This window comes from Aotus nancymaae, unplaced genomic scaffold (assembly GCF_030222135.1).
Source record: "Aotus nancymaae isolate 86718 unplaced genomic scaffold, 86718_ANA_hifiasm-v0.15.2.pri h1tg000049l, whole genome shotgun sequence".
NCBI lineage: Eukaryota > Metazoa > Chordata > Mammalia > Primates > Aotidae > Aotus > Aotus nancymaae.
The window spans coordinates 32,797,166-32,820,941 of NW_026988463.1; the positions used below are offsets into that span (position 1 = coordinate 32,797,166).

General features: G+C 39.9%; 1 protein-coding gene across 1 annotated transcript in view; it reads right to left on the minus strand.

Annotated features, from left to right (window-relative positions):
- BCL2L13 (BCL2 like 13) overlaps positions 1-23,776 on the minus strand; it is a 92,501-nt gene that overhangs the window by 18,544 nt on the left and 50,181 nt on the right. The window contains 3 exon segments of the mRNA XM_021673952.2: positions 8,373-8,516; positions 14,432-14,501; positions 20,183-20,339. Of these exon segments, the coding sequence (XP_021529627.2) occupies positions 8,373-8,516; positions 14,432-14,501; positions 20,183-20,339 (371 nt within the window).

Consider the following 23,776-nt stretch of genomic DNA (forward strand, 5'->3'; position numbering starts at 1 on the left):
AATCCAACACTTTGGGAGGCTGAGGCAGGCGGATCACAAGGTCAGGAGTTCGAGACCATCCTGGCCAACACGATAAAACCCCATCTCTACTAAAAATACAAAAATTAGCTGGGCGTGGTAGCACACACCTGTAGTCCTAGCTACTCAGAAGGCTGAGGCAGGAGAATTGCTTGAACCCAGAGGCGGAGGTTGCAGTGGGCTGAGACCCCTGCTTGAACCCAGAGGCAGAGTGAAGTGAGCTGAGATCCCGCCACTGCACTCTAGCCAGGGGGACAGAGCAAGACTCTGTCTCAGGAAAAATAATAATAATAATTAATAATAATAATTACTATCATAATGAAGAACAGGCTTTCACTAAAAGAAAAAGAGCTGTTTGGGATGATATATTATTTACAACTTATCATAGAAGAATAACATCTACAAGTAGTCTCGGAACCATTCTGACAATCTTAAATCCTTTTTAGCACAAAATAATTGTGTTGTTGAGAGTATTTATCTCTTTGGCTTCACTGACATAAAATGCAAAGGAGTAATTTCGAGGGCTCAAAAATATGAAACTAGCTGGGATCAACCATGAGTTTACCTATGCGCAAAGAAGCAAAGCACTGTGTCCTTTTTGTTTTTAAATAAATGAAGCCAGAAGGGTTGAGTAACTTGCCTAAGGTCCCTTAGCTCGCTATGACAAATTGGATAGCAACAATTGGTAACCCTTACATAACTCTTATCATGTGCCCTTCTAAAGACTTCACTTAAATTAATCTGTTTAAACCTCATGACAATGCTATGAGAGGATTATTATTATTTCCATTTCACAGACAAGAAAACCAAAACAAGTAAAGAAGATAAGCAGTCTTCTCAAAGTAATAAAGCTCAGACTCGAGCCCAGGCAGCTTGCCTCCAGGGCCCATATTTTCACCAACTATGCTGTCGTACCTCTTAGGCTGAGGTCCCCTGATTCCCTTCTGCTGCTTTTCCTTCTACAATACAGTGCCTTCTGAGTTAACAGCCAGAGTATTCATAGACAGAACATGTTATTCTTGGTGTTTTTTTCAAGCAAACACACAAAGATACATGCATGGAACTCTTCAATTAAAAAGGGAAGCAGAGAAGAAACATACGTAAATAAAAGGAATATGTCAAAATAAATGTAAAATAAAACATAAATATAACTTTGCTTTGGTGGTAGGAACTAAGAAAAAAACTAAATAAAAGAATATACCAAAATAAATATAAAATAAAATACAAACATAACTTAACTCTAGTGGTAGGAACTAAGTAAAGATCAGGTTAACATTCGCTCCAAGAACTATTCCAAACATTGGCTGCATTGTGATGTCTATATTGATTGTATTTTTTGTTTCATTTGGTGGGGGCAGGGGGTCACATCAATTACAAAATATTCTGCCAAATCAAGCAACATTTTACCTTTTGAGTCATAGCTGCTGCTAAGCTGAGTTCCTATGGACTTAACTTTTCCATTTAAAGATGCTCTGGCAAAATTTCAAAGCCCATCTACATTGGCAAACTCACCTAAGGACTCAGTTCCCTTAAGATATATGCCAACTGACCTCTAGCATTGCTTCTCGGACTTTCTATACCTAACCCTCAAGAAAAAGCGCTGTTTTGGATAATATACTTACAACTTCTGTTGGAATAACATCTACAAGTAGTCTTAGAACCATCCTGACAATCTAAATCGTTATTAATACCAAATATTTGTATTGTTGGAAGTATCCATCTTTGGCTCCACTGACATAAAACCCTCGAAGTTACAAAATGGAAACAGATCACTGCTTTGGACCCTTATAACCAAATGCCTCTCAGATCACTATTAACCTAAAATGGAGAGTGTTGAAGAAATTATAGAGAAGTAATTTTCCACCCAACATGATGAGAAAGATCCATAAAAAAGACATTTCAGAATACAACACAGTAAACATCCACACCCACCTATGCAGCAAGCAGATTTCCCAAAACAGTACTTACTCTTACTAGACTAAATTGATTTTAGCTGCAACCCACTTCATGGATTTCAGATCACCTCCCATGTGTCATCTCCCACAATATGAAAACTGTTCTAACAAATGATTAACCTAGAAGCTTCCAAGAGTCTTTAAATATCCTAGATTAAACAAACAGAAACCTGTTCTAAAATCAGAAGCTTCATAGCAAAAGAAAATGACGAAGATTAATTTTATTCAAAATACTTAAATATTACAATAGACATTAAATGACATTTCCTCCAATAATCTTTTATGTAATCTAAAACTAAATATTTCACAGAAGTATTTAGTTTGTAAGTGATGATGGAGAAAATAAAATACAAGCCTTACCACAGTGGACTTGCTCTGCCCTTTCCAGGAGACAGACTTACTTCTAACGTAGCAAACACAAGCCAGGAAATGAGAGAGAGAACGAGGAGGGAGGGAGCAAGGATGACTCAGGCAGAATCACGGCACATGAGCCAGTCTGTGCCCTCACTGGGCTGCAGGGCAAATAAAAGTCAGAACTGAAACTAAGAGTGATCAGACTTAAAGAGAGGGGGAAAAACCCCAGATTCTTCAGGGATGCAAGTGAAAACCTGACATTTATAAAAATGCAACATTTTCACAAAACACTTTCACATCATTATTTTTGTGAGATAGAGAAGCTCTTTCTTCCCTTTTTGTAGTTGAAACTGAGGCTCAGAGAAATTAAATGAATCCTCCCCAAAACACAGGGTTAGTATTTGGCAGAGCAGGGGGGCAAGAAACACATCATTTTGTGATTTCCAATCCTTTTCTCAATTCATCATTCTCTGGGTAAAAAGGCAGGGTGGAAAAAAAAAAACAAGCTAGAAAGAGAAAAACAGGCTGGGCAAGGTAGCTCATGCCTGTAATTCCAGCACTTTGGGAGGCCAAGTTGGGGGGGATTGCTTGAGGCCAGGAGTTTGAGACCAGCTTGAGCAACATAGTGAAGCTCTCTCTCTGTGAAAAATAAGCCAAGTGTGGTAGTGCATGCACACTTGTGGTCCCAGCTACTAGGGAGGCTGAGGTGAAAGGATCACTTGAATCCAGGAAGTCGAGACTGCTATGAGCCATGATCACGCCATGGTACTCCAGCCAGGGCAACAAAGCAAGACCCTGTCTCTAAGTCCTGGCCATTTCTGTTAATAATTCAGAAAACAAAATATTATTTTTCTCCTTCAAATCTATATGCCCAAAACCTGCCTGTTCCTAACTGACTACGTGCTATCACTCCATTCATCCAACAGATTATGGCTGCTGGCACCACCTCCTCTGCTGCAGGTTTTCAAAAGTAGCTGCACTTTGAGAGCTAGGCAGTTTGTTTCACTTGATGTTGTGTTCAAGTGACTAAAGACAAATACATTCCCCATGGAAATCATACTACAGGCATTATATAACAGACACGCAAGATCATGTGGTCAAATGATTCTCTTCTGGAAGGGTTTTAAGAGCTGTCAATGTAATGTTCAACAGAAAGTACCTTAAGGAGATTCATGCTGACAGCTTGTGTCACAGAGTACATTTTTACCAACTAGCATAAAAAAGCAATATCCTTCACGCCTGTAATCCCAACACTTTGGGAGGCTGAGGCAGGCAGATTATAAGGTCAGAAGATTGAGACCATCCTGGTTAACACAGTGAAACCCTATCTCTACTAAAAATACAAAAAATTAGTCAGGCATGGCAGCACGTGCCTGTAGTCCCAGCTACTAAGGAGGCTGAGGCAGGGGAATTGCTTGAACCCAGGAAGCAGAGGTTGCAGTGAGCCGAGATCGCACCACTGCACTCCAGCCTGGGCAACAGAGTGAGACTCAATCTCAAAAAAAAAAAAGTGAGAGCAATATTTTAGGTTTTTTTTTTGAGACAGAGTTTCGCTCTTAGTTTTTAAACACAAGCAAATGGAGAGCTTGGACCAGACAATGTAAAATACAGATTGGGCATTCAAATTTAGAAATAAAAACACATTTGAAATATTAATGAAGCCACAGTCTGCCTTTTGCCCTCTCACATTGCATATGCTTCTGATGGGCAGCAAATTGGCCTTCAGCAATAAATAAGGCCAAGTGCAGTGGCTCACACCTGTAATCCCAGCACTTTGGGAGGCCTAAGCAGGTGGATCACTTGAGGCCAGGAGTTTCAGACCAGCCTGGCCAACATGGTGAAACCCTATCTCTACTAAAAATACAAAAATTAGCTGGTCATGGTGGTGCACACCTGTAATCCCAGCTACTCGGAAGGCTGAAGCACAACAATAGCCTGAACCTGGGAGGCGGAGGCTGGAGTGGGCTGCGATTGCACCACTGCACTCACGCCTGGATGACAGAGAAAGACTGTTTCAAAAAAAAGAAATATTAATGAACTAGTTATCCGTGCAGTGGATCTTTTCTTTTAGCACAAATACTGGAGATGAATAATATACTTATTATTCAACTTATTATTCACCAAACAAACCTGGATGCACTACATCGTAAGAAAACTGAAAGTCAACAAGGAATACATAATATTCCCTGCATTTTTCTTCCTTAGTTGTAAAGCACCACACAGGACAAGTAGCAATGAACCTAGGATGCCTCCTGGCTATCGCACAAGCCACACACAACCCTGGCCAAAGTTTTTAAAAAGTACTAAAGTAGAAAGACCACAATAATTCTTATTTTTAAGAACAGCTCAAAAAATATTTTTACTTTCCTAAGACAAATGCTCAGGATTTTATTCAGTAAGCATTTACCAAGCACATAAACCTATTATGTTCGATATTAACATCCACAGTAATTAAATTTACTTTTAAAAAATTAAACTCGCCGGGCGCGGTGGCTCATGCCTGTAATCCCAGCACTTTGGGAGGCTGAGGCAGGTGGATCACGAGGTCAAGAGATCGAGACCATCCTGGTCAACAAAGTGAAACCCTGTCTCTACTAAAAATACAAAAATTAGCTGGGCATGGTGGCGCGTGCCTGTAGTCCCAGCTACTCAGGAGGCTGAGGCAGGAGAATTGCCTGAACCCAGGAGGCGGAGGTTGCGGTGAGTCAAGATCGCACCATTGCACTCCAGCCTGGGTAACAAGAGCAAAACTCCGTCTCAAAAAAAAAAAAAAAATTAAACCCTCAGATGCATAGTGGCTAAAACACAATAATGTGTAGTTAACTTTATGAAAAGCATTCTCTGTTGGGCAAATTACAACAAATAAATGTAAAAAATACTTCTAAGCCCAAAGAATGAAAGGAAAAAAAAAAACCCAGATCGGGAATGGAAGAGAAGTGACTAAAATAATAAACAGTGAGATTAAACCAAGGAGATGAGTAAAGTCCGCATAAATGTCATTTCCTCAGTGCAGCCTCCCGAGTAACGTAAACGCTCTCACCCCTACATCATGTATGTCTCCCTGCCTTGTTTTCACAGCACATATCACCACCTGATGTACTACATCTCTTCATTGTGGTCTCTGTTCATTAGAGTGTCATCTCTCTTGGGCCAAGGAAACGCTCTGCTGACAGCTTTCTACTCAGAACCTAGAACAGGGCACAGTATGTAGCAGGCGCTCAATACATGGCTGACTGATGAATGACTGCTTGGCACAAGATAAGTTGAAATAAAAAGATAAACTAAGATATAGATACAAATGCTGGGATAGATATACTGATATTTTAAAGAATAAGAGGAGGGAGGAACAGAAGGAGGGAGGGAGGCACAAAAGAGAAGGAGGAAGGGAGGGAAAGAGGGAGGGAGAAAGGGAAGATTCAGTTGAGGTAAGAAAGAAAAAAACCATGAAATCCTAAGCAGAAGCTATAATCGGTCTCAAACATATACATTTATCTGGAAAGGATTTTCATTAATGTAATTTTTAATACAGAAGGATTTCAAACAGTCTTCAATCCCTTAGGAACGTTTTGAAAAATATAGGATTCATCCATACTATTTGGCTACTATAAAAAAAGAAATATGGCCAGGCATGGTGGCTCACACCTGTAATCCTAGCACTTTGGGAAGCCAAGGCAGGAAGACTGCTTGAGCTCAGGAGTTTGAGACCATCCTGGGTAACACAGAAAGACCCTGTCTCTTTTTATTTAAAAAAAAAAAAAAAAAAAAAAAGATTTTTTTTTTTTTGGAGACAGAGTTTTGCTCTGTTGCCAGGCGCCAGGCTGGAGTGCAATGGCACAATCTCGACTCACTGCAACCTACACCTCCCAGGTTCAAGCAATTCTCCTGCCTCAGCCTCCCGAGTAGCTGGGACTACAGGCACCCACCACCACACTCAGCTAATTTTTGTATTTTAGTAGGGATGGGGTTTCATCATGTTGGCCAGGATGGTCTCAATCTCTTGACCTCGTGATCCACCCACCTTGGCCTCCCAAAGTGCTGTGAGTACAGGCATGAGCCACCATGCCTGGCCAAATAATAAATATTTTAAAATAAAAATAAAAAAAGATGCCGGGCATGGTGCCTCATGCCTGTAATCCCAGCACTTTGGGAGGCCGATGCAGGCGGATCACGAGGCATCCTGGGCAACATGGTAAAACCCATCTCTACTAAAAGTACAAAAATTAGCTGGGTATGGTGGCGCATGCCTGTAGTCCCAGCTACTCGGGAGGCTGAGGCAGGAGAATCGCCTGAACCCAGGAGGTGGAGGTTGCAGTGAGCCAAGGCTGCACCACTGTACTCGAGCCTGGCGACAGACTGAGACTCTGTCTCAAAAAAAAGAAAGAAACAGTACATTTTTAAGTATGATGTGGAAAGAAGCCCATATTGTGCAATACCTCTACATTAAAAACTACCAAGTACTATTGAGAGAAATTAAAGATATCCTTTAATATCAAAGGGATATTTGACATTTGGGGTTGGATGATTTAAAAAGAAAAAAATAATAGACTTTAGGACAAAAAAAAACACAAAACCCGTTTTAAAGATGAAGACCATAACTGTAAAAACAAAACGTTCAATTCGCCAAGGGTTGACAATTATAACTTTTAGTCACCTATAATTGACAGAACTAAAGGGAAAATGGAAAATCTACTACCATCCTAGCAAATCTGAACATGCCTCTCTTAGTAAATAATTAGACAAAAAAATTGGAAATGATTGAAAGATTTAAACCACATAATGATTAAGACTGATTAAATGTGAATGGACATGTACAGACCTACACCAACAATTAGAGAATATACATTCTCGCTGGGTGCAGTGGCTCACGCCTATAATCCCAGTACTTTGGGAGGCCGAGGCGGGTGGATCACGAGGTCAAGAGATCGAGACCATCCTGGTCAACAAGGTGAAACCCCATCTCTACTAAAAATACAAAAATTAGCTGGGCGTGGTGGTGCACGCCTGTAATCCCAGCTACTCGGGAGGCTGAGACAGGAGAATTGTTTGAAGCCAGGAGGCGGAGGTTGCAGTGAGCCGAGATCGCACCATTGCACTCCAGTCTGGGTAACAACAGCGACACTCCGCCTCAAAAAAAAAAAAAAAAAAAAAGAATATACATTCTCCTAAAACACACATAAACTATATATATTATATATTAAACACATAAAATATATAATACATATTATATATATTATAGTATATAATACATATTATATATATAACAAAAATATGTATTTGTTGTTGTTGCTGCTGCTCTGTTGCCCAGGCTGGAGTGCAGTGGTGCAATCTCAGCTCACTGCAGCTTCTGTCTCCCGGGTTCCAGTGATTCTCTTGCCTCAGCCTCCCAAGTAACTGGGATTACAGGCACATGCCACCAGGCCTGGCTAATTTTTTGTATTTTTTAGTAGAGATGGGATTTCATCATGTTGATCAGACTGGTCTCCTGACCTCAAGTGATCTACCTGCTTCAGCCTCCCAAAGCACTGGGATTACAGGTGTGCACCACTGGGCCCAGCCCTATATAATATATATTTTCTAGCTGATCATGATAGTAGGTCATAACTCAAGTTTCAATGCCATGATGGCTATGCTTTCTGATGAAACAGAATTAAATTAGTAATTGAAAACAAAATTTTAAAACTTGTAAATATTTGGAAATTTAAAAATACATTTCTAAGTAATTCAGGGGTTAAAGAATACACAAGGCAAATTTAAAAATAACTGAACAAAAATAATAATTACATATCAAAAAGTATGGCATAGAGCATGGCACAGTGGTTGGCACCTATAGTCCCAGCCTGTACTCCTGGCTATTCAGGACCTGAAGCAGTATCACCTGAGCCCAGGAGTTTGAGACTGAGGCCTGCCATGACAGTGCCTGCAACTAGACACTGCACTCCAGCCCGGGTAACACAGCAAGAACCCGTCTCTTAAGAAAAACAACAACAACAACAATGAACCTAATTTTTTTTAAAGAAAATATTTTTAATGTATAACAGCTCATACCCAGCCACCTTGCTGAATGATGTACTCTGCCGAATAGTCTTCTAGATATGTCACACCAAACTTCAGCAGTGCACTCAAAGATTCTTGACCACGCCTTGTCAACTCCAAAAGCATCTGTCGCAGCAAAACCAGAGGCACCAAAATCTTCAATGCAAAGATGAGAGAATAAAAAAAAATACCAAAATTCTTATCATGTGTTTTATATGTTCAACTACTAGAAAATTATACTTAGATACATCATTATGACATTTTATTTTCATTATATAAAGGAAATAAAACAGTAACTTCTATTAGGATTTTGCTGAATACTGCATGTAGGTTTTATACAATAGGAAGGTAGAAATAGTTATCGAAAATAATTAGGCGTGTGTGTGCATATGTGTGTGAGAAATATAGAAGGAAATTCACTAATGCATTATTAATTAATTAATTTTTTTTTTTTTGAGATGGAGTCTCACTCTTTCACCCAGGCTGGAATGCAGTGGCACAATCTCAGCTCACTGCCGCCTCTGCCTCCCAGGTTCAAGTGATTCTCTGCTCAGCCTCCTGAGTAGCTGGGATTACAGGTATGCACCATGATGCCTGGGTAATTTTTGTATTTTTAGTAGCGATGGGGTTTCACCACGTTGGCCAGGCTGGTCTCAAACTCCTGGCCTGAAATTATCTGCCCGACTTGGCCTCACAAAGTGCTGGGATTATAGGCGTGTGCCACCATGCCCAGCCTGAAGCATTGTTTTTTTAATATATTTTTTTGAGACGGAGTCTCACATTGTCGCCCAGGCTGGAGTGCAGTGGCGCAATTTCGGCTCACTCCAACCTCTGCCTCCTAGGTTCACGCGATTCTCCTGCCTCAGCCTTCCAAATAGCTGAGATTACAGGCACCCACGACCAGGCCCAGCTAATTTTTTGTATTTTTAGTAGGGACGGGGTTTTACTATGTTGGTCAGGCTGGGCTCCAACTCCTGACCTCATCATCCACCACGCCCGGCCCAGCACTATTTATAATAGCAGAAAACTAGAAAAACAACCCAGCAGGGACTAGTTAAATAAATTATGGTCATCCAGTAAAATATGCAGCTGTTAAAAAGAATTAGATTGCTCACTACTCAATCACTAGGATTTACTTTAAGTGAAAAAAGGCAAGATAGATAGTACAGTACCATTTGTGTAATAAAAACATACACACATATATATATTTATATAATCCTACAGTAACTCCGGAAAAATACACGAGAAACTGGTAATAATGGTTGCCTAAAAGGAGGGGAACTAGGTGACTGGCAACAAAGGAAAGAGAAAACTTTTATTTTTCAAAGCATATCTTTCTGTGCTTTTTTGCATTTTGTACCATGTGCTTTTATTATTTTAAATTAAGAACTTTTAAAAATTAAGAGCTATCTTGTAAAAGTCATCAAAAGTCAAACATAAAAGATGCCATTAAAATCTATACCTAATAACTGTGTGACTCAATACTTAAAAGTCGTCAAAATGTCAGAAACTAACTAGAGTCCCCGTCTTCCTTTAAAAAAAATTGCATATTGGAAAAAACTATTCAGCTAGTCATCTGCATGCAGCCTCTTTTGTCTAAAACATCAAGGTCCATATGCCTGGAAAAGGAATGCAAAAGGAAATTAAACCAATCCCAGTTCCTTATCAGTAGACTGCTAAGGAAATAACTGAGGGACGACAAAATACTTCTGCAGGAGGACAAACAAAACACAATGAGTTTATATTTCATACTAACATTCCCTGGCTTTTAAAGAAAGGAAAAGAAAGCAGCCCTGAGGGAATCTCTGTCAAAGTCTGAAAGGAAGAATGCAACAAACACATAATATCTTTACTTCTTGACATTCGAAAGGCACTCCAGCCCAAAATATATTGAAAACTCCTTTACACTGATGGAGTAGTATAGGGCTATAAAGAATAATACATTAGGCATTTCAACAATAGGAAAACTTATACAATTAAACAAACCAAAATCTGTTCATATTTTGCCTTGGGTAGGAGCAGGTAAGGAGTGGTTTATGAACCAGTGGTGCTAATCTGTATATCAACTGAAAGGCCCGGGATGTCCTAGACTTCAAAACATTCTAATTTCCCATAATAATTCACAATAACATAACCTTTTCAAGTTATTCATGTTTAAGCTCTATTACCTCTTGGGGAAATGAGCTGTAAATAATTTATGCTTGTTATATAAAACACTACTTAGCATTATTTGTTCCAAATTTAACTCTTTCATATATTGAAAAGCAGACACCCTAATTTTACCATGTAAGAATTTAGTGATAAATCTGCAATCCTTTTTTACTCCTGGAAGAGGAGCGAAAAGTCTCATTCACTAGACTGCCAGTCTGAAATCCACTACTCTCTTAGTCTGTTTTTCATATGGCCTTTGCTCCACTGCAATGCAAAGTGATCCATTTGATCACTTAAATTCCCTTTTCTGGATCTTCCCTATTCCACTATCGTTCTTGAAACAAAGTAACCACAGTGCAGAAATGTCATTTTCCAGGACAGACATTTTCTGTTTGGTGGGCAATATGCTTCTTGGTGGTACATGCTATGTCAGATGATTCATTTTTCCCTTTCAGGCTGCATACAGTCACTAAATTGCGACTATATGCCAGGCTTACCTATCTGGCATGCTATCTTCAGAGACCTGTATGATGATGCCCAAGGCCACTGTACCGTTTAGATTGTCTTTAAGCAGCTAAATCCTAAGAGGATTTACCCATAATCCTACACACAAAGCTCCATGAGTTAATTCTACAACTGACCTCCATCAACCTCACATTTTACTATCCACAATAATTTTACATCATCTGCACAACTGATTATTTTGTACTCCCCCTCCCATGTTATTTTTTTAACATTAAAACAAAACTAGATCCCCAGGCATCCACTCCTAAAATATTCCACAATTCACTTGTCTAGGTCTAAAAAAAGTCAGCAAATAGTTTTATCTTTGATTCTTTCTCAAAAGTCATTTCCTTACTGGATAACAGTAATCCCCACATCATATATATATTTTTTTCTTCAATTGGTTTTGCAATGAAATGCTAAAGTATTTTTGACCATCAAAACAGATTAACCTCCACTGGCTTACCTTTATCCACATAGTTATTTAATCTCCTGACATCTCTTCATACACTACGTGTTCTCTTTGTCTAATAGGTTAGACCTACTTAAATTTAGTAACATCATCCTTTTATTAAAGAATATATGAGCTTCCTGGTATAGAAATGAAGCATACTAATTTATAGTTCTAAGAGTCTCTTTCATTATATTGGATATTTATGATAATAGTGACATATTTTGTTCTACAATCTACTATTTAACCCTTCTATGACTTAACAGTTCTAATAAAAATTATATTCTAAAAATTTTATCTGTATCGAAGTCATTGATTAGGTTTGTCTTTGATTTACATGCTTCAAAATATAATGTAGGAGAAAAACAGATATTATATGTCACTTAGTGTGATGCATGCAATAGGAAATAGATAAAACCACCCATGAGGTATTCTTGCCAAAAAGATTGAACCTGAATCTGATCAGGAAGGAAACACAGACACAGAAGACCATGTTAAGTGACATCTCAGTGACACAGTCAATAAAATCCAGAAAGCAGAAAAGTTTACAGGAAAAATAACTTCTAACTAAATGAGAGAGAGGAATAAAAGAGGGAGGATAAGTCTACATATTAAAAGAGACTTAAGTCACATATTATATTACTCCTTTATTTGAAATGTCCAGAATAGACAAATTCATCGAGACAGAAAGTAGAGTCATTGTTGCCAGGGGCTGGGAGGAGCAGGAAAGGAAATGGGGAGTAACTACTAATAGGTGGAGTGACGACTAACAGGTGTGGGCTTTCTTTTCTTTTTTTTTCTGAGACAGAGCCTGGCTCTGTTGCCCAGGCTGGAATACAGTGGTGCGATCTTGGCTCACTGCAACCTCTACCTCCCAGGCTCAAACCATCCTCCCACCTCAGCCTCCTGAGTAGCTGGGAATACAGATGCACACCACCCTGCCTGGCTGTTTTTTTTTTTTTTTTTAGAGACAGGATCTTGCTATGTTGCCCAGGCTGGTCTCGAACTCCTGGGCTCAAGTGATTCTCCACCCTTCCAAAGTGCTGGGATTACAGGTGTGAGCTACTGCATCCAGCCCTTTATAAATCTATTCCAGCACTTTGGGAAGCTGAGGTGGGAGGATCACCCGAGGTCAGGAGTTTGCAACCAGCCTGGCCAACCTGGCGAAACCCTGTCTCTACTAAAACAACAAAAATTAGCTAGGCGTAGTGGTGGGCGCCTGTAATCCCAGCTACTCGGGAGGCTGAGGCAGGAGAATCATTTGAACCAGGAGGCAGAGGCTGCAGTGAGTCAAGATCGTGCCACTGCACTCCAGCCTGGGCAAGAGTGAGATTCTGTCTTTAAAAAAAAAAAAAAAAGGCCAGACGTGGTGGCTCACGCTTGTAATCCCAGCACTCTGGGAGGATGAGGTGGGCGGATCTTGAAATCAGGAGTTCCAGACCAGCATAGCCAACACAGTGAAACCCTGTCTCTACTAAAAATACAAAAATTAGCTGGGTGTGGTGGCAGGCACCTGTAATCCCAGCTACTTGGGAGGCTGAGGCAGGAGAATCGCTTAAACCTGGGAGGCAGAGGTTGCAGTGAGCCAAGATCACAGCCACTGCACTCTAGGCTGGGCAACAGAGCTAGACTCTGTCTCAAACAAAAAATCGATTTCAAATGTCAAAATGAGAGATGTTTTCTCTTATACCAAAAAAAAAAAAAAAAGAGGCAAATAGGTATCTTAACAAATTATATACCAATAGGTAACTCATGAATACTCTATTAATAGTGACTATTTGGGAATGAGGTCCCATGTGTTAAAGCTGATGTAATAGCTGCTGTTTACTGGGCTTTGTTATAGTGCCAGATAACACGCTAAATAAGCACTGAACATGTATTATCTCATTTAATTCTAATAAAACTTACAAGGCTACTGTAATTGTTTCCCATTTCACAGATGAGAAAACTAAGATTCAGAGAGCTTCATGTAACAAAACTGGAAGTACACGTCCCCTAAATCTAAAATAAAAGCTGAAATTTTTTTTTAAAAAGAAGCTACCACAGACGTACATCCAGTCCATAGCAAAGCTAAGACAAGTTTGATTACATACCTAATACACATCAATTAGGTATATAAGGGCACATGGTCTGACTCATATGACAGACAATTCTGAATACAGGTAGGTGTCTGTAAAAGTAACTGTTCTGAATTTTCTCATCTCCAGCACTGTATCCCTCAGGGCTGCCCTTCTTTCTCAAATTGCACTGAGCCACCCTATACTGCATTCCCTTACACCCTGCCTTCTCAAGGTGCCGAGTAGATAATACAGTCTAAGATAGTAGATAAGCAGTATGTACAGTGAAAAAAAACAGAGCCTAGAATCAGATCTTAGCTCTAGTGTTGGTTCCAATATTTACTAGTCAAGGGATTCTAGAGAAGTTATTTAACTTTTCTTTCTGATTACCTACCTAACTAGCTAAATAATAAACAAGACCTAATAAAATCCATTCTGTCTCTGCAAAGGATGGTTGGGATGCTCAGAATGGGATGTGACATGAGACACTGTGTGAGTTATAAAACACAAATGGTGTTATTCATCTAAGAGAACAGGAAGAGGCTACCTCCCAAGTGAAGTCTTTATTCTTTTCCCCCAAGACACACTCACATGTTAATAAAGATAGAACCATCTGGAGATAAACGTCATGTCTAACACAGAGAAATGAACAAGTGATGGGAAATTCAGGACAGAAAGGATGGGGCCCTCCTATAGAACCCATAATTTTGAGTCAAGTAGAACCTTGCAGTGTTAATTTAAAAAACTAGTTTAACCAAAAAGATCCACTTAACACAGATTTATGCATTAAAGAGCGAGCTCTAACAGTTTTCTGCTACGTGACGCTAGCAATTCCTCCTACATCTTATCATTAACACAGTAAATGATACAGTAAAACCCTTTAAGAGAAAAGATCATTGTGTTGATACCTTATTCCAGCCGCTGGCATGAACTGCGGTCTCCAGTGTACATTCCCGAAATGCCTGATATGTCACTGGCCTGTAGAGATTTTTTTAAAAGTCTGTGTCACAAAGAAGGAAAATTCTAAATTTCCAGATGAATAAATATACAGTCACTGCTCTGTTGAACTTTTTGCTAAAGTGACAAGGATTATTCAACATACTGTTTTGTACAAGACGCAACTTTTCACAATGGTATGCACTTTTGCAAGCATTCTATAAGCTGTGATGCATGCCTGGGAAATAGTTAATAAAATAAATGTATATTCTAATAATTTTTTTGTAACTGCCTAGAACTTATGTGATAGAATTTTTATGTTGCAAAGAAATACGTGAATTATTAATACAGGATCAAATAATAACAAATAAAAATGATCTCATTAGTACAACGAAAACCAGAATGTTAACGTTTGTTTTTTTTTTTGAGACGGAGTTTCGCTCTTGTTACCCAGGCTGGAGTGCAATGGCGCGATCTCGGCTCACCGCAACCTCTGCCTCCTGGGTTCAGGCAATTCTCCTGCCTCAGTCTCCTGAGTAGCTGGGATTACAGGCACGCACCACCAAGCCCAGCTAATTTTTTATATTTTTAGTAGAGACGGGGTTTCACCATGTTGACCAGGATGGTCTTGATCTCTTAACCTCGTGATCCACCTGCCTCGGCCTCCTAAAGTGCTGGGATTACAGGCGTGAGCCACCGCACCCGGCCCCATGTTAACGTTTTTTAAAGGCAAAAAAATCTAAAATATTTTAAAACTAAAGGGACACATCATTGGAAGACTTCTCATATTGAGGAGACAAGAGTTAAAATAAATATTGCAGTAAATTATGATATCCTCTTTTAAATTTTTTAACTGAAAAAAATTAATTAAAATCTAGTAATTAAAAATTAATAGATTAAAAATTTACCTTCCCTCCTTTTGGACAAAGTATTAACAAACATGTAAGAAAGAATGTGTCAGGCACAGTGGCTGATGTCTGTAATCCCAGCACTTTGGGAGGCCAAGGCAGCAGATCACTTGAGGTCAGGAGTTCGAGACCAGCCTGGCCAACGTGGTGAAACCCCATCTCTACTAAAAATACAAAAATTAGCTGGGCATGATGGCACACACCTGTAATCCCAGCTACTCCAGAGACTGAGGCAATGGCTTGAACCTGGGAGGTGGAGGTTGCAGCGAGCCGACATCGGACCATTGCACTCCATCCAGCCTGGGCAATAAGAGCAAAACTCAAGGAAGAAAGACAGAAAGGAAGGAACGGAAGGAAGGGAATGAAAGGAAGGAAAGGAGGGAAATGAGGAAAGGAAGGAAGGGAGGGAAGGAAGCAAAGAAGGAAGGAAAGGAAGGGAAGAAGGGGAGGGAGGGAGGAAGGAAGGAAAGGAAGGAAAAGAAAAGGAAGGGAAGGAGGGAGGAAGGAAGGAAAGGAAGGAAAGGAGGGAAGGAAGAGAAGGAAGAAAAGAGTGGAAAAGAAGTAAAGGAAGGAAAGGGGAAGGGAAAGGGAAGGGAAGTTGGGGGGAGAAGGGAAGAAAGAAGGAAGGGAGGGAGAGAGGCAGTCTTGCTTTTGTAGGGTTTTAAAATCTCACCGCAAAGGCATTTTTCTGCTCTGACCACTGTGGCCTATGATCTCTTTAAGTTTAAGAATATTTAAGATTGGCCAGGTGCAGTGGCTCATGCCTGTCATCCCAGCACTTTGGGAGGCCAAGGCAAGTGGATCACAAGGTCAGGAGTTCAGAAAGACCAGCCTGGTCAAAATGATGAAACCCGTCTCTATTAAAAATACAAAAATTAGCCAGGCATGGTGGCGGGTGCCTGTAATCCTAGCTACTCAGGAGACTGAGGCAAGAGAATTGCTTGAACGCAGGAGGCAGAGGTTGCAGTGAGTCGAGATTGCGCCACTGTCCTACAGCCTGGGTGACAGGGTGAGACTGCCTCAAAAAAAAAAGTTTAAGATTGATAATAGCTACCACTTAATGGTAGCCTATTATGTTAGGTTTTAACATTTTATATATTCATATTTTATATTATATATTATCACATCACACATTGGGAAACCAAAGCTCAGAAAAGGTAAGAAATTAACCCAAACCCACACAGCTGGAAAGCAGCAAGGCAGGAATGCACGCTCAGTTAGATCTGGTATCACAGGCTACTATACTACTCCCATTTCAAGTTAGGGTTCTGACACATGCCATGACAGTGTCTAGATGTTACATGTGGCTAATGAGCATTAGAAATGTGGCTAGTGTGCTGAAAGTATAATATAAACATTAGATTTCAAAGAGTAAGAAAAAACAACGCAAAATATCTCAATAATTTTCTGAACTGAATACATGATGAAATATTTTAGATGTACTGAGCTAAATGAAATATTAAAATTTTATTTTACTTTTTTACATCACTGCTAGTTTTTAACTGCATTATATGTGACTTCCACTGAATAGCACTGGTCTAGATATCTCAGAAAAGAATCCCAAAGACACAGATATCATTCTTTTACCTGCAACAAATCAATACTACAGTGATGTTGAAAGGTAATGAGATAGCAGAGATGGCCTCTATAATGACGAAATGCATACAGCACATACTGTCTTCCTAATATCACCTTCCCATTAAAGTGAGCCTAGTACTTTTCAGACGCATCGGGCTAAGAAGCAGATTCATGTAAAACTTGAACTTCAGCAGATATACACAGTCTACCTACCTATAGTCTCCCTGAAACTTTACTTGCATATATCAGTCCCTTTACTTCCTTTCCTGAACTGTTTGGTGCTGCTGGGGGTCACAGTTGTCCTTACTGGTTGTTTGTCTACCAGGCTAAAGTATTTTAGCATCCTTCTGAATGAAACATGATTTGAAATATTATATATACAAACATATATGCACAAAAAATGCAGCAGATTAAAACATTCAAAGAAAACCGAATACAGAGAAAAGTAGCTAAACAGCCAGTCCTACCTAGTGAGCTATTAGAATAGAACGGGGAAGAAAAGAGCAGGACAGGATACCTTTTTGAAACAGCTGTTGTTCTTTTTTTTTTTTTTTTGAGATGGAGTCTCGCTCTGTCACCCAGGCTGGAGTGCAGTGGCACAATCTCAGCTCACTGCAAACCCCGCCTCCCAGGTTCAAGCAATTCTCCTGCCTCAGCCTCCTGAGTAGCTAGGATTACCGGCGCACACCACCACGCCCAGCTAATTTTTGTATTTGTAGTAAAGATGGGTTTTCATCATGTTTGTCAGGCTGGTCTCAAACTCCTGACCTCGTGATCCACCCGCCTCGGCCTCCCAAAGTGCTGAGATTACAGGCGTGAGCCACCGCGCCTGGCCTGTGGTTCTTTTTTAAGAAGGGTTCGGCATTAACTTCCTACACTAACAAAACCTTTTGAAGGAATCAGTGGTATTTTCTACCTTACAATATTCCTTCAACCTTTGTAACACTTCTAGTTTATATAGTTTATCATCCATTAGTTATTTTCAAGTAGTAGTAACAGACCTTAAAACTTCTAAAACTAGATTTCTGAAAAAAGAAAGAGACCTGACTTTGATACATAACCAATTTCAAAACTAATTCTATCAAGATTTGGGTAAAAAATAAACATTCATCCAAGACAATTCTCCTTTAAATAGATTTTGCAGTAAGACGACATCAATTTTTCCTATAGATTATAAAAAGGACTTTAGAAACAATACTTTTAAAAGTTATATAACACTGTTTTTTGAAGAGCTTATACTATACCACAAAGTTAAAATTAACAAGTGGAGAACTGAAATGTTAAGGGTGAAATGGTTTGCTCCAACCCAAAGTCTGTATGAAATTTGGAAAAAGATTCTTTTGTCTGCACGATTCACTTCGTTATTTTACTCCTAGTCACGATAAATTTTTGTGGGGAGAGGAGTGAAGCAGCAAATTTCTTTCTTCAAGTCTTACATGTAACCTCAGATTATAAAATATATGAAAGTACACGTGCTTTGGTTTAAGAAGAGTGGAAAAATAAACAAATAAATAAATAAGGCTAAGTACAATGGCTCACACCTGGAATCTCAGCACTTTGGGGAGGCTGAGGTGGAAGAGTTGCTTGAGGTCAGGAGTTATAAGACTAGTCTGGGCAACACAGTGAGACCCTGTCTCTACACAAAATTTAAAATAAATAAATAAATTTTAAAGAGCAGAGTGGAGAGGCCCTAATAAGCTCAATCCACTCACTCTACCCATCACTTCTTCAGGACCCCTGCAGCACTTCAGTGCCTAAGGCTTCACAGAACACTTTTTGAAAACCACTGCTGTAAATGCAAATTTCCTGTATAAAGTTTCATTCCCCAACACCCATATACTTCTCTCCACATTTATATTTAAATTTTACTGTGTATTAAGAAAATCCAAATACTATTTTTTAAATGTTTATTTTTAGAGACAAGACCTTGCTGTGTTGCCCAAGATGCAGGATACAGTGGTGTGATCATAGCTCACTGCAGCCTCAAACTACTGGGCTCAAGTGATCCTCCCACCTCAAGCTCCCAAGTAGCTGCGACTACAGGAACATGCAACCACATCTAGCTAATTTTTAAAAAAATTTTTGTAGAGACAGGGTCTGGCTATGTTGCTTAGGTTGGCCTTTAATTCCCAGCCTCAAGCAATCCTCCCACCTGAACCTCCCAAAGTACTGAGATTATCAAATATCATTTCATTTTAGTGTCTAAGTGTAATTAGTATTTTTACATTTGCTCATTTCATGATACTATGCAGCAAAAAAATTAAATTCTCCTAAAACCCAAATTTCTTTCTTCTAGCAAATGGTAATCTATGTATACTTTGCTTACATGAAAGTAAAAAAAAAAAAAAAATTTTTTTTTTTTTTTTTTTTTTTTTGAGATGGAGTCTCCCTCTGTTGCCCAGGCTGGAGTGCGGTGGCGCAATCTCGGCTCACTGCAACCTCCACCTCCTGGTTCAAGCAATTCTCCTGCCTCAGCCTCCCAAGTAGCTGGGATTACAGGTACCTGCCACCATGCCCCGCTAATTTTTGTATTTTTAGTAGAGATGGGTTTCACCATGTTGCCGAGGCTGGTCTCGAACTCCTGACCTCCGGTGATCCACCCACCTTGGCCTCCCAAAGTGCTGGGATTACAGGTTGATTTTTAATATTTATATTAAAAAATTTGGTTCTATTTTAATACTTTCCTTATTACTAGTTTCTTGCCTTTAGCTTTAATGTGGTCAGAACCACAGCTAGGAAAGAAGTTCCTTCTGTAGGAATGTAGAAGCAGTTCCATGGACAGATGTATAACCCTAAAGTTTAGCAACTTCTGGGATAAAGATATAATTTTAAATAGAGAATTCTAAAATACAGATATAATGTTAATCCCACATTACAATGCACAAAACCCTAGCCATTATATTCATGTCGCCACTAGAGGAAATGGCAGTAAAAAGTGGTCAGGGGAAGTGAAATAGCTTGTATTTACAACTTGGTAAAAGCATTTGTTAAAACCTAATAGCTCAACATAGAAATACAAATTAAGAAATCTATGTTGGAATAGCTAAGTCACTCCTTTAAAGCAAAACTGTCATTCGAAACACACAGATGCTTTCAGAAAGCGAATTAAGAAAATGTGAAGAAAAGTGACAAAATAAGTGCCACTGTTCACCTAAACAAAGCCTTAACCAATCCAGCGCTCATGAGAGATCCGGAGACTACTCAGAGAAGCACATCCCACTCAGCAATGTAACTCACTGGCTCAGGAGCATGTGTAATGCTTTATGGAGAGGCTCTTTCAGTTCCTGGGACACTTTTTCTCCAAGATGGGCCAGGCAGTCTTCCATTGAGCTTTCTGGATTGGCAGGGCTGAACACTGGAGAAGTGTGACGGTCAAAGCCCGTGCTGGTGAAGGCTGAACACAGGACAAAAGAAAAACCTAATATGATAAACAATATCTACAAAATTAGCTGCCCTTGGTGGCACATGCCTGTAATCCCAGCTACTCGGGAGGCTGAGGCAGGAGAATCAATTGAACCTGGGAGGCAGAGGTTGAGGTGAGCCAAGATCACACCATTGCACTCCAGCCTGGGCAACAAAGCAAAACGCCATCTAAAAAAAAAAAAAAAAAACAAAAAACAAAACCAACATCAGAAGTTGTGCTGGCTGGGTGCAGTGGCTCATGCCTGTAATCTCAGCAGTTTGGGCAGCCTAGGCAGGCAGATCACCTGAGGTCAGGAGTTCTAGACCAGCCTGACCAACATGGAGAAACCCTGTCTCTGCTAAAAAATACAAAAAACTAGCTGGGTATGGTGGAACATGCCTGTAATCCCAGCTACTTGGGAGGCTGAGGTAAGAGAATCACTTGAACTAGGAGGCGGAGGTTGCAGTGAGCCTAGATCGCACCATTGTTCTCTAGCCTGGGCAACAACAGCAAACTCCACTTCAAAAAAAAAAAAAAAAAGATTGTGCTATAAAAGCCCAGAGGATTAAGACACCCACTATTAGAAACAAGCTAATCATTACAAGCCACTTAAAAGGGTTAGATAATCATTGTGGTCATTAATTTTTGTCAGCACATAAACATTGATAGGTCATAAATTTAGAGGTTCTTTTAGGTTTTAAAGAAAAAGCTTAGTTTCAAGAGAAAAAAGCAAACTGACATGTTCTAATAGGCTAATCAATTTAGTTTATGATTAATGACAAACAAGTATAAACATGATAAATGACAGGTAATTTCTGGCTCTGTTATCTCTCTATTACAATTTTGTTTTTAAGATTTTGTTGTCGGGTGCCGTGGCTTGCGCCTGTAATCCCAGCACTTTGGGAGGCTGAGGCGGGCGGACCACCTGAGGTCAGGAGTTCGAGACCAGCCTGACCAACATGGTGAAACCCTGTCTTTATTTAAAAAAAAAAATTTTTTAACTATATAAAAAAAAAGATTTTGTTTTACATTTATAAATGTGGCACTTATATCAGATTCTAATCATGCTCAGAGGATGCATCCATTGCTTTCATTTCCTTATTAAAATGAACTTCCAAACTTAATATTACTGCACATAGATAAATTTTTAAACTGTTATATGAAGATTATACAAACAACTATAAAAGTTGAACCAGAAGCCGAGCACAATGGCTCACACCAGTACTCCCAGCATTTTGGGAGGGCAAGGTAAGCAGATGGCTTGAGTCCAGGAATTCAAGACCAACCTGGGCAACATGGCAAAACCCATTCTCTACTAAAATTACCAAAAATTAAGGGCAGGCACAGTGGCTCACACCCAGGATCCTAGCACTTTGGGAGGCCAAGGCAGGCGGATCACCTGAGGTCGGGAGTTCGAGATCAGCCTGACCAACATGGAGAAAACCTGTCTTTACTAAAAATACAAAATTAACTGGGAGTAGTAATGCACGCCTGTAATCCTAGCTACTTGGGAGGCTAAGGCAGGAGAATTGCTTGAACCCGGGAGGCAGAGGTTGCAGTGAGCTGAGATCTCGTCACCACACCCCAGCCTGGGCAACAAAAGCAAAACTCCATCACAAAAAAAAAAATTAGCTGGGTGTGGTGGCACATATGCCTGTAGTCCTAGCTACTAGCAGGGCTGAAGTGGGAGGATCGCTTGTGCCCAGGAGGTCAAGACTGCAGTGAGCCTTGATCATGACATTACACTCTAACCTGGGTGACAAAGTAAGGCTGTCTCCCCGCTCCCCCAAAAAAACCAAATTCATTAAATAAAAATAAAACTTGAACCCAGAAAAAGCAGTCATAACTAGTTGTAGAGACTTAGTCATCACCTGAATAAAATATTTATTGCATAATCTAAGGGTTACTCCTAAATGACTGCAAATTTTACTAGAGTTAAGAATGTATTTCTTTTTTTTGAGACAGAGTCTCACTCTTGTTGCCCAGGCTGGAGTACAATGGCGCAATCTCGGCTAACTGCAATTTCCGCCTCCCAGGTTCAAGCGATTCTCCTACCTCAGCCTCCCAAGTAGTTGGGATTACAAGCATGTACCACCATGCCCGGCTAATTTTTTTGTATTTTTAGTACAAAATTTTTTAATACAAAAAATTAGCCAGGCATGGTGGCGCGCACCTGTAGTCTCAGCTACTCCGGAGGTTGAGGCAGGAGAAATCACTTGAACCCCGGAGGTAGAGGTTGTGGTGAGCCGAGATCACGACACTGCATTCCAGCCTGGGGAACAGAGCAAGACTCTGTCTCAAAAAAATAAAAAAGTTAGCTGGGCGTGGTGGTGGGCACCTGTAATCCCAGCTGTTTAGAAGGGTGAGGCAGGAGAACTGCTCAATCCTGGAAGGAAGAGGTGGCAGTGAGCTGAAATCGTGCCACTGCATGCCAGCCTGGGCAACAGAGCAAGGCAGTGTCTTTAAAAAAAATTATGCTAAGTAAAAAATGCCAGTCACAAAAGACCACATAGTGAACTATTCTATTTATGTATATTTCCAGAATAAGCAGATCAATAAAAACAGAATGGAGATGAGCAGTTGACTGGTGTGGGGTGGGGTTGAGACCTGGGGCCAGTAGGAATGGGAAGTGGCTGCCAATGTGTACTGTGGTTCTTTCTGGAGGACTTAAAGTGTTCTAAATTTAGACTGTGGTGATAAATTCTGTGAATACACTAAAACCACTTAACTGGATTTTTTTTATTATTATTACTATATTAATAAATAGAGGCATGGTCTCCCTATGTTGCCCAATCTGGTTTTGAACTCAAGGGCTCAAGCAATCATCCTGCCTTGGCCTCCCAAAGTGCTGGGATTACAGGCATGAGTCCCTGTGCTCAGCCTGAACCGGACCTTTTAAATGGGTGAATTTTATGGTATCTGAAATATATCTCAATAAAGCTGTAAAAAATATATGTATCATTGGGCAAGATGTTTCATGCAGCATCACCTATGGAAGGCAAAAGAGGAAATAATGCAACTGCTGTGTAGCAGTAGTCGTCCACTGAAAAAAAAAAAAAAAAATCCAAACACTCCCCTCAATAATAAGGGAACAGGCCGGCCAGGCATGGTGGCTCAGACCTATAATCCCAGTGCTCACTGCACTCCAGCCTGGGCAACAGAGCAAGACCCTGTCTCTGAAATAATAGTAATAATAATAATAATCAATATCATCATCATCATATGGGAATGACTGAGTAAAAACATTTATTCAATGAATAAAATTTCACGCAATTAGTAAATATTTTTAAAGTCTATGATGTAATGTTAAGAGAGAAAAAAATGGCTATAATCGGGCGCGGTGGCTCACGCCTGTAATCCCAGCACTTTGGGAGGCCAAGGCGGGTGGATCACGAGGTCAAGAGATCGAGATCATCCTGGTCAACATG